This window comes from Physeter macrocephalus, chromosome 14, assembly GCF_002837175.3.
Source record: "Physeter macrocephalus isolate SW-GA chromosome 14, ASM283717v5, whole genome shotgun sequence".
In the NCBI taxonomy this organism is placed as follows: Eukaryota; Metazoa; Chordata; class Mammalia; order Artiodactyla; family Physeteridae; genus Physeter; species Physeter macrocephalus.
In genome coordinates this window covers 21,580,164-21,592,301 of record NC_041227.1, presented here as the reverse complement: position 1 = coordinate 21,592,301, position 12,138 = coordinate 21,580,164, and the positions used below count along the sequence as shown (strand labels likewise).

Below are 12,138 nucleotides of genomic sequence, written 5' to 3'. Positions count from 1 at the left end.
GTGGGGGTAACCCTTATCTTTAGGGTTCTTGTGAGGATTAAATGAGTTATTAGGTGTTCAACACCTAAAAGGTGCCTGCCCACAGTAACACCCAGTTTGTATTAGCCGCTATTATTATTATTAATTATTACCATTATTCTCTCGCTCTCTTTTTTTCTTGGCTGTGCTGTGCGGCTTGTGGGATCTCAGCTCCCCGGCCAGGGACTGAACCCGGGCCATGGCGGTGAAAGCCCGGAATCCTAACAACTAGGCCACCAGGGAACTCCCCCATTATTATTCTTGAGACAAGGATTGTTTCCCCTTGAGGCTGCTGTTTCCAAGGAGTCAGCTGCAGTCAGGAGCCTAGGTTGTGGAGTCCTATGATCAGAGGCTAGACCTGTTTTCTATCGCTGACTAGCTGGGTGATCCTGGGAGAATGACTTAACCTCTCAAAACCTTCATCTATTAAAAGGAAAGTCTACCTCAGGATCACTATAAAGATTAAATTCCAAAAACACGTGTAAAGTTCTTAGCAAGCCAAGCGACCAGCACTTAGTAAGTGTTGGAGACATGACAGCTGTAGGGTGAAGATGGTGTGATGCCCACAGGGACAAGGATGGTAGTGATGGCATGGCCTCCAGCCCTTCATGTCCACAGCCCTGCCCCGGATGGGCCTCTCTTTCTCACTTTGTCAGAGGTCCCTTTAGCGCATGCAGCCCAAAATGTCCCGGGGGTGGTCTGACCATTGTTCTGGATTATGGCCTTTCATCAAGGCCTCCTCCCTCCCCCCTCTTCTTAAGTGGTCATCCCTCTTCTTGGTTTGCAGAGCTTGTTTCCAGCTGAAACCTCAGCGTTTATTTTTCTCTACCTTGTAAATGTGTACCATTGATTTTTCATATCTAAACGTGGAGGTTAACATTTATCCCTGTGAAATGTTCTTTGTTACTTTTAGCCTATTATATTTGCTTTTGGGTCTTGTTTATAATCCAGTCCTGCCATCTGAGATGGAGTCAACATTATATAGGGCAGAGATTTGCAACATGTTTTCTGAGAAACTTTAATCTGGAAGGATGCCCTGTGACAAATAGATGCAACAGGTCAAATGGATTTGGGGAACTCTTGAATGCATGTACCCTTTCAAGAGGTGCAATGCACAGTAGCAGAGTGAGGGCTCTGAGAAGTCCAAAGTTAGGAAACCTCTTTAATGTGGTTAGATTAGATTAACTATCTTCCCATTAATGTCCTGGGGCACAGACTTTGGTGTAGAGGGAAGAGCATGGGCTCTGGATCCAGGTGGCCTGGGTCTGAACTTCAGCATTGCCACTTCCTAGCTTGTGACCTTGGACTGGCCACTTTACTGCCTGGGCCTCACCGTCCTCATTTACAAAATGGGGATAATCATAGGACTTACTTACAGGGATGTTGTGAGGTTTAATGAAGCGATGTTTGTAAAGTAATTAACAGCATGCCTGGCATGCACCATTGTTTTCCTTCTTTCTACCTTCCTTCCCACTGCTAGTTCACAAGTCTGTTAATCTGGGCCTCAGTCTCCTCATCTGTCAAGTGGGAATAATGTGCCAGGCTCTCTTATTGGATTGTCCTAAGATGATTGTTATGGGAAGACTGAAAAATTGCCCATGGCATGGTGCATCTGGGCCACCCACGGGGGAGATGGGGCCTCTCTGATCTCTCCCCCATCTTCTCTTCTCAGGCAGCCCCTGGAATTTTGCCTTCACAGTCAAGTTCTACCCCCCTGACCCTGCCCAGCTGACAGAAGACATCACAAGGTGAGGGCTGGGGAGGGGTGGTGGTGGAGGAGGATGGACACAGAGCCCTGGGAGACACAAGGGTGGTATATGGGTACATGATGGCAGGTGCAAACCCAGGTGCCTACAGAGGCCAGGCAGACAGCATCAACAAGGGAAGCCAACTCAGTGCAAGAGAAAGTGATACAAACAGAGTGGTCGATGGCAACTGACCCTTGACTTCAGAGGGGGAGGTGTCACGGGGAACAGTGGGGCTCAGTGTGAATTCAAGAGGACAGATGCCGCTTAAAACAGTTGCTGTTCTGCTCGGGCAGTCACTGCCACGTGGGAATCAGGCCTGATAGTTGGAGGGAAGCTAGGGATTTGAGAGTAAAAACCACACTTTTAAGATATTGGCAACTAATTTAAACTCTTAAAAAGCATGGTGTGGGCCATCTCTGGGTAGGATAAACCAGACATGTCTGAAGGCTGATGTGCTGGCTGGACCGCCAGGTTTTAACTTTGGGGATAGGAGGGATTAGAACACAGATGCCTTCGCAAGTGGGAGTTTGGTCCTGTGTGCTACTCTGTGCACATGGCAGGCGTGTGGGAGTCAAATGAGGCATGTGACCACCCCAGGGAGGCAAAGCCCAGGCTGCTGGGGTGAACGTGGATTGTAGGTGCAGGCCTTGTGCCTCAGGGCCAGTAGATAACAAGGCTTAAAGATTAGAAGGGGGTGCAAAGCATCTCTCAGGATGAGAGCTTCCATGAGGCTCATCCTGCCTCTGAAATCCAAAACAGGGAGGGGCCTTTCTCTTTATCTAAGCCCCTTCCAAAGAGATAGTCTTACTTTACAATATCCTGGGGCTGTGTCATCCTTGTGCTGGGCCCTAAACACCCACCAACCATAGGATGTGGCTTGGAGTTATTCCTGCAGCAGGAGAGGGAGCTACTAAGCCATCCTCTGTCTCCCATTGGGTCCCTCCTTAACCTCTGCCATTTGCCAGGCAGTGGGCCAAGGTCAAGATACCGACTCTGGCCTTGGGAGATAAAACAGATATCCCTGGAATAGATCAGACCTGAGGCCTTGGCCTCTTTAGCCCTGCTCTAATCCCTGGGGTCAGCTTGGGGCCAAGGTGGCAGCAGCAGGGTCTATACTTCATTCCTGAAAGGGCTGAGAGCTTTAGACCAATACAGCTCCCATCCCCTGGTCTTGCCCACTGGTGCCTCTCCTCTTTGTGCTGGTCCCTGGACATTGGGCCTCTAGGGACACCAGCAAGGAAGTTAGCCCTGCCCGGTGTGGCTGGCCTCAGAGGATGGGGTGGTAGTAGCAGCTGATTTAGTCAAAAATATTTAGAACCCAAATAAACTGGTCAGAATGACCAAGTGACTGAAATGAAAGACTGATCAGTGTGTTTGGTAATGATTTCTGAATTTGGAGACTTTTGAATGATATGCTTATGAGCCGACACTCGATGCCTGTAATGTTTGAGCTGCTGCTGATTCTGAGCCTCTGCCGTGGCTCTGAGCACACAGTGAGGCCGCATGTATTGTACTTTTGGCCAGAGCTTCAGTTCTGACTGCAAAATAATGTCGTGGAGCAGTAAACTATACTAGTAAAAGCCACTTAAAAGGAAAAGAAACAAGTAATTGGAAAAAAAATGGTGAAACATAGCAAAGTGGGCAAGGAGGTATTGTAGGCTGAGCATGAACTGGAATATTAAAAAAAAATACACAGTAACTTAAAAAGCAATAAAAAGTGCTTTGAAATGGTTCTAAAAATTGTAAAATCATCCAAGTGTGCATGAAAGTTATAAAAAAAACATGGCCTAGTGGTTGGAAATGTTTCTTTTAAACCAATTTGGACAATTCATTTAGAGCTGGAGCCAAATAAAAAAGTTTTGAGAAAACATTGGCAAACGGGTTTGTCCAGACAGTGGAATATGGTGCAGAAGTTAAAATGAATAAAGTCAGGTCATGTGTGCTGACATGGGAAGGGCTCTAAGGCACATAGTTGGGAGTGAAAAAGCAAGCTGTGTAGTCAGATATAGCGTTTGATAGCATTTACATGGTAAAAACACCCATGAACCAAAACCACATGCATTTAAAAAAATTTATTTTATTGAAGTATAGTTGATTTACAATGTTGTGTTAATTTCTGCTGTACAGAAGATGATTCAGTTGTATATACATATATACGTATTCTTTTTCATATTCTTTTCCATTATGGTTTATTATAGGATATTGAGTATCGTTCCCTGTGCTATACAGTAGGACCTTGTTGTGTATCCATTCTCTATATAATAGTTTGCATCTGCTGATCCCAAACTCCCATTCCATCCCTCCCCCACCCCCTCTCCCCTTTGGCAACCACAAGTCTGTTTTCTATGTCTGTGAGTCTGTTTCCGTTTCATAGATAAGTTCATTTGTGTCATATTTTAGATTCCACATGTAAGTGATATCATGTGGTATTTGTCTTTCTGCTTCTGACTTACTTCACTTAGTATGATAATCTCTAGTTGCATCCATGTTGCTGTAAATGGCAATATTTCATTCTTTCTATGGCTGAGTAATATTTCATTGTATATATGTGCCACATCTGGGATTCCTGGGTCATATGGTAGTTCTATTTGCAGTTTTTTAAGGGAACCTCCATACTGTTCTCCATAGTGGCTGTATCAGTTTACATTCCCACCAACAGTGCAAGAGTGTTCCTTTTTCTCCACACCCTCTCCAGTATTTATTGTTTCTAGATTTTTTGATGATGGCCATTCTGACCGGTGTGAGATGATATCTCATTGTCTGTGAGTCTGTTTCTGTTTCATAGATAAGTTCATTTCTGTCATATTTTAGATTCCACATGTAAGTGATATCAAGTTGTATTTGTCTTTCTGTTTCTGACTTACTTCACTTAGTATGATAATCTCTAGTTGCATCCATGTTGCTGTAAATGGCAATAGTTCATTCTTTTTATGGCTGAGTAATATTCCATTGTATATATGTACCACATCTTCTTTATCCACTCATCTGTCAATGGACATTTAGATTGCTTCCATGTCTTGGTTAATGGAAATAGTGCTGCTGTGAACATAGGGGTGCATGTATCTTTTCTAATTACAGTTTTTTTCTGGATATATGCCCAGGAGTGGGATTGCTGGATCATATGGCAACTGTATTTTTAGTTTTTTGAGGAACTTCCGTACTGTTTTCCATAGTGGCTGGACCAATTTACATTCCCACCAACAGTGTAGGAGGGTTCCCTTTTTCCCCACACCCTCTCCAGCATTTGTTATTTGCAGACTTTTAAATGATGACCATTCTGACCAGTGTGAGGTGGTACCTCATTGTAATATTGATTTGCATTTCTCTAATATTTACCGATTATGAGCATCTTTTCATGTGCCTATTTGCCATCTATATGTCATTTTGGAGAAATGTCTGTTTAGGTCTTCTGCCCATTTTTTGATTGGGTTGTTTTGTTTTTTTTTGTTATTGAGTTGTATGAGCTGTTTGTGTATTTTGGAAATTAAGCCCTGTTGGTTACATCATTTGCAAATATTTTCTCCCAGTCCGTAGGTTGTCTTTTTGTTTTGTTTATGATTTCCTTTGCTGTGCAAAAGCTTGTAAGTTTGTTTAGGTTCCATTTGTTTACTTTTGATTTTATTTCTATTGCCTTGGGAGACTGACCTAAGAAAATGTTGGTACGATTTATGTCAGAATGTTTTGCCTATGTTCTCTTCTAGGAATTTTATGGGGTCCTGTCTTATATTTAAGTCTTTAAGCCATTTTGAGTTTATTTTTGTGTGTGGTGTGAGGGTGTGTTCTAACTTCATTGGTTTACATGCAGCTGTCCAACTTTCCCAACACCACTTGCTGAAGAGACTCTCTTTTCCCCGTTGCATGTTCTTGCCTCCTTTGGCGAAGAGTAATTGACCATAGGTGTGTGGGTGTATTTCTGGGCTCTCTATTCTGTTCCGTTGATCCATATGTCTGTTTTTGTGCCACTCTCATGCTGTTTTGATTACTGTAGCTTTGTAGTATTGTCTGAAATCTGGGAGGGTTATGCCTCCTGGTTTGTTCGTTTTTTAAAAAATTATTTATTTATTTATTTTTGGCTGCATTGAGTCTTAATCATGCCGTGCGGGCTTCTCATTGTAGTGGCTTCTCTTGTTGCGGAGCACGGGTGGGCTTCAGTAGTTGTGGCTCATGGGCTGTAGAGTGTAGGCTCAGTAGTTGTGGCGCATGGGCTTAGTTGCTCCACGGCAGGTGGGATCTCCCCAGACCAGGGCTCGAACCCGTGTCCCCTGCATTGGCAGGTGGATTCTTAACCACTGCGCCACCAGGGAAGTCCCTCCTGCTTTGTTCTTTTTCCTCAGTATTACTTTGGCAATTCTGGGTCTTTTATGGTTCCATATAAATTTTAGGATTATTTATTCTAGTTCTGTGAAAAATGTCATGGGTAATTTGATAGGCGTTGCATTAAATCTGTAGATTGTTTTGGGTTGTATTGCCATTTTAACAATGTTAATTCTTCCGATCCAAGAGCATGGGATATCTTTCCATTTCTTTGAATCATCTTCAATTTCCTGTATTAATGTTTTATAGTTCTCAGCATATAAGTCTTTTACCTCCTTGGTCAGGTTTATTCCTAAGTATTTTATTTTATTTTTGATGTTATTTTAAAAGGGATTTTTTTCAGCAATAATGGAGCTTCTGCATGTAGAGGATTGGTAACTTGTTCCATGGTGGCAAGAAGTCTTTTTTTTTCTTGCTGTATAATGTTTCAGTTTTAATAATTTTGAAGCACTTAGATGCATTCAGAAATTAAAAATAAAAACCATAGATTAAAAAAAAATAAAAGGGATTTTTTTTTTTTACATTTCCTTTCTGATATTTCATTGTTAAGTGTAAAGAAATGCAACCAATTTCTGTATGTTAATCTTGTATCCTGCTGTCTTGCTGAATTCATTTGTCAGTTCTAGCAGTTTTTGTGTGGCGTCTTTAGGGCTTTCTATATATAGTATCATGTCGTCTGCGTAAAATGACAATTTTACCTCTTCCCTACCAATTTTTGTCATCTGCGTATAATGACAATTTTACCTCTTCCCTACCAATTTGGATACCTTTTATTTATTTTTCCTGACTGATTGCTGTAGCAAGGACTTGAAATACTATGTTGAATAGAAGTGGTGAGAGTGGGTATCCTTGTCTTGTTCCAGATTTTAGTGAGAAGGCTTTCAGCTTTCACTGTTGAGTATTATATTGGCTATGGGTTTGTCATAAGTAGCTTTTATTATGTTGAGATGTGTTCCCTCTATACGCACTTTCATAAGAGTTTTTATCATGAATCGATGTTGAATTTTATCAAATGCTTTTTCTACATCCATGGAGATGATCATGTGAAAACCACATGCATTTCTATATGTCCATGGAGGAAAAAGGTCTAAACACCACAGGGATAACAGGAGTGACCTTGGGGGAGGGAGTTAGGACTGAGAATGGACATCAAGAGGAAATTTAGAATTATCTCTAAAGTTTACATTTTTCCCACAATAAGAGTATATTAATAGTATAATTAAAAATACAGGGCTTCCCTTTTGGCGCAGTGGTTGAGAGTCCGCCTGCCGATGCAGGGGACGCGGGTTCATGTCCTGGGCCGGGAAGATCCCACATGCCGCGGAGCGGCTGGGCCCGTGAGCCATGGCCGCTGAGCCTGCGTGCCCGGAGCCTGTGCTCCGGAACGGGAGAGGCCACAACAGTGAGAGGCCCGCGTACTCCAAAAAAAATAAAAAATAAAAATAAAATCACATTAAAAAAAAAATGGTTAAACCAAAAATCACATTAAAAAAACATGGTTAAACCAGCAAAGCAGTCCTAATTTAGCTTGAAAATGAGTTAGAAATTGAAAATGTTCCTATAGTAGGAAAAATCCCTCAAACTTAGAAATGAACAAAAATGCTTAACGTTGCACGAAATGTTACATAACCATCTTCTAGGATACACCCAAAGTATTAACACACGACATGCCAGTGTCTGGGAACATTCCTCTTCTGCTGCGCTGAGTGTTGATTAGTTGGTGCTGATGGATCGGTGGGCAACTGTGCTTGGGGGAATCTAGGGAGGGAGTGGCCCCTATGCCCATGCCAGCTCTCCCCTATGTCCAGATACTACCTGTGCCTGCAGCTGCGGGCGGACATCATCACGGGCCGCCTGCCCTGCTCCTTCGTCACGCATGCCCTGCTGGGCTCCTATGCCGTGCAGGCTGAGCTGGGCGACTATGATGCCGAGGAACATGTGGGCAACTATGTCAGCGAGCTCCGCTTCGCCCCTAACCAGACCCGGGAGCTGGAAGAAAGGATCATGGAGTTGCACAAGACATACAGGTGAGAGGGCCTCCGCCCAGGCCTCCCCTTGCTCCTTGCCCTGTTGGCCAGAACCTTCCTGGCTAGGCCACCGGATCGTATGCTGTAAGTACCCCACCTGGCTCTGCCACTAATGTGAGGTGTGTCTGAGAGCACATCGTCTCATCAGATGGGAATGATGATAACTTGCTATGTGACCTTAAATGATTGCTTGGGACTTCAGGTTCTTAAGCTCTTGTACTGGTGTGGTAATTCCCTGTCCTTGGCCTCTGAGAATCGGTCTCTTTAACTGCCAATTGGAGATGCTAATAATGATTGTGTCCCTGGGTAAGTGTCCTGATGTCTCCGGGCATAGTGTTCAAAAGTTTACATTCTAAAGCCAGACCGTCTGGTTCACCTTTTGGCTCTGTCTCTTTCTAACCAGGGGGTCTTGGGCTGGTCATTTCACTTCCCTGTGCTTTAGTTTCCTCATTTGTTTAATGGGGGCACTAATAAAACCTATGCTGTAGGGTCCTGCATACTAGAGACACACCGCATGGTGGCTATTATTGTTGCTCTGTGATTTGAGGGGTTGAGTAGTTGATTGTGCAGTGGAAAGCAGCTTGTGCCAGGAGTTAGAAGGTAGTTAACTAGTTGTGTGATTATGGGCTGGGTATTTATCCCATCAGCCCCATTTTTTACCTGTATTTGTAAGGACTTTAGATTATCAGTGTTTCTCAACTACTGGTATTCAGGGCAGGAGAATTCACTGTGCAGGATGTTTGGCATCCCTGGGCCCCAGGCATTAAATGCCCATAACACCCCCTCAGTCATTGCAACAACCAAAATGCATCCCCTATTTCCAAATCCCTGCCATGAGGGTGATACCCGCTCCCTGGGGGGGACCCTTGGAACTAAATGATCCTTTTAAGCTGGAAGTACTTTGCACTCTAAGTCCAGGCTTGTCAGGGAAACCCAATGTGATAAATGACGTGGAAGTGCATTGTAAACTGTAAAGTGCTATGCATATGGCAGGGGGTATGGTGATATTATCTCATTGCTAATGAGGATGGAGGGAATGAGGAGGGTTGCGTCCTGCGGAGAGAGGCCATCTGGAGAGAGGCCCAGGTCCAGAGGTGGAGGGATCATGTACGTGGGGAAGAAAGCCTGCTAGGGTGTGATGGGACACGAGGTCTGGGTGGCAAATGTGTCTCTCAGAGACTTGCACACCAACTCTGATTGGCTAGTAACAGCTGCTGTTGTATTGTGTTGAGCAGGATACTGAAACCGTGCAGCCAGTTAGCAGTGTCTGCCTGGGCTCTTTGTCATCCCTGTTGTAGGCAGCAAGGTGTGTTAGGGGTTCTCAAGAGTCCTAATAATTCAGAGAGGGAAGTTCAGATCAATATGGGCTGTAGAAATCCTAACGGCCATCCCTTCAGCTGTTATAGCTCTTTTGACTTAAAGCAGATTGACTTCCAGTGTCCAGGTATCCTGCACAAAAGCTCCCCGAGGTAGACAGAGCACAGGAAACTGAGGCTATGAGACAGATGTAAGCGAAGTGGCTGGGAGCATGAACCATGGAGCCACATTGTCTGGATTCAAATCCTGACTTTGCTGCTTGATAGCTGTGTGCCCTTAGGCAAGTTATTCAACCTCTCTGTGCCATAGTTTCCTCATCTATAAAGTGGGAATAATGGTATCTACCTTATAGTCCTGTTATGAGGATTCATTCCTTTCCTCAAGGGCGATTAAGTGGTTTCTGATACAAAATTCTGCGAAAAATAGCTTTGTGGGTAATAATTTAGGAGCCCCTGGGTGATAATGATAAGCAATGTCATCCACAGTGGTTTCACTGTCGTGAAGAAACAGAATTTACGGCTCCCATTTAATCCAGTGGCAGAATGAGGTAAAAATCCGGACTCCCGGCTGAGGCCTCGAACGCTTCCTGGAGAAAATAAGACTGGACCTGAGCTTCGGCAGGAGATGAGAGTTCAGTGGACTGAGGGCGGGGCTGGGGTGCACTATCCGGCACTGAGAGCGGAGGTGAAGGACCGGGGAGGCCCAGCCACACGCCTGCTCCAGAATGCTTGCCCTCCTGGCATCATAGGTTCTGATCGCGGTCACCTTCGGCTGGCAGGACTCAGGCCTTGGTCCTTCCACGGGTCACCAGAGATCACTTTCTTTCCCTTAGGGGCATGACCCCAGGAGAAGCAGAAATCCACTTCCTAGAGAACGCCAAGAAGCTTTCTATGTACGGAGTAGACCTGCACCATGCCAAGGTATTGCTGGGTGCCAGGGTTCCCCTAGGTTCTGGGGGGTGCTTCTGAGGAACTACCAGGGCCTTCTGGAGGGCTTGGTGTGCCAGACTCTGTGTTACCTCCAACCTGAAGCCTTTTCTCTTCCCATTTCTCATAACTTGACGTTCCATAACCCTTTATTTCCCCATGACCCTTATTATTTTCTCCTTGTATTACATTTATTTATGAATCTGTCTGTGCCACCGCTAGATTGGGAGCTTCATGAGGGAAAGACATAGGCCTTAACTTATTTCTGTATCCTGAGCATATAGCATATGACCTAGTATGCATAGGTACCCCTAACTGTTTGCTGGGTGAATGAATGATGGATAGAGGAAATGACTGAACAAGTGAGTGGGTGAATAAAGGACAAAATGAATGAACAAATGGCTCTGTGAGGGATTAGTCAGTGGGGCTCCAGCATGGATGCTCAAACCCTGCTCCTGAGGGCTCATTACAAGCAGAGCTCAGCATGGGGTTTCGGGGTCATTCCACGGTCCCTTCTCACACAGGACTCTGAGGGCATCGACATCATGTTAGGAGTCTGTGCCAATGGCCTGCTCATCTACCGGGACCGGCTGAGGATCAACCGCTTCGCCTGGCCCAAGATTCTCAAGATCTCCTACAAGAGGAGTAACTTCTACATCAAGATCCGGCCTGGGGAGGTGAGCCTGCTTTGGGAATCCCTTCTTCACCGGGATCAACTAAAATGGAGGGGACCCCGGGTAGGGAGACAGTCCTCTTTTGCTGGGGCTCTCTACATAGACTTTGCACTTTAGGTATGTGCCTACACACACACACACACACACACACACACACACACACACACACACACACACACACACACACACACACACACACACACCCGGGAGTATACGCATAAAGATAACCACATATATTCAGGTTATACAGCTCAGGGAAGTTTTTTAATGCCTACACACACACACACACACACACACACACACACACACACACACACACACACACACACACACACCCGGGAGTATACGCATAAAGATAACCACATATATTCAGGTTATACAGCTCAGGGAATGTATGTCCATGTCCCTGATTTGCTTACATGTGGTACTCATACGAAGATACACACAGACACACGACTACACACACATGCAAACATGAATATGCCCAACCTCCACATCCCGCCCATCACGAAGTCCACTTGGTTCTACCTCTAGAATAAATGCGAGCCCGTCTGCTCCTGTCCCTCTGTCCACTGCACCAGCCACCGTCTCTCCCCTCCGTCCCTGCACTGTCCTTCTCCCTGGTCTCCCGGCCTCTACTGCCACTCCAGGCCATTTTCCTCATAGCTGCTGGAGAGAGCTTAAAAGTCCCTTGCATCAGTTCATGTCAAACCCACCCCACTCCCACTCCTCACTTGAACCTTCTGAGAGCTCTCCTTAGCTCTTGGACTCAAGTCCTAACTCTGTCTGGCCACCTGCCTCTCCCACGTGCCTCTGCCCCTCTGCCCCACGCCCACGGGCGCTCCAGCCCCTTCACCCTTCTCCGAGATCCTTGAATTAGCAAACTCTTTCCTGCCCGAGCCCTTTGCATTTGATGTTCCCTCCACCTGAAATCCTCTGCCCTGCCTTCTCACATAGCTTTGGTTCCTTTCGCATCCTCCAGTTCTCTGCCCAGAGATCCCCTGTGTAGAGGGCGTTCCCTGATCACCCTTTCTAAAGTAGCACCCGCCCCCGCCCCCCCCCCCCCCCCCCCCGCCTCCCCGCCGGCGTTCCCTCTCGCATCCCACCTCTCCAC

The 12,138-nt window shown here is 45.5% G+C and overlaps 1 protein-coding gene across 16 annotated transcripts in view; it reads left to right on the top strand.

Moving 5' to 3' along the window:
• Positions 1 to 12,138, top strand: part of EPB41L1 (erythrocyte membrane protein band 4.1 like 1) — a 186,558-nt gene that overhangs the window by 134,864 nt on the left and 39,556 nt on the right. For all 16 annotated transcript variants that reach the window (XR_003682781.2, XM_055089817.1, XM_055089822.1 and 13 more), the window contains 4 exons: positions 1,691 to 1,766; positions 7,889 to 8,107; positions 10,257 to 10,344; positions 10,875 to 11,027. Coding sequence is in view for 15 of the 16 variants with exons in the window: in XM_055089817.1 (XP_054945792.1) it covers positions 1,691 to 1,766; positions 7,889 to 8,107; positions 10,257 to 10,344; positions 10,875 to 11,027 (536 nt within the window). In the remaining variant the exon portion in view is untranslated. The remainder of the gene's footprint in view (positions 1 to 1,690; positions 1,767 to 7,888; positions 8,108 to 10,256; positions 10,345 to 10,874; positions 11,028 to 12,138) is intronic.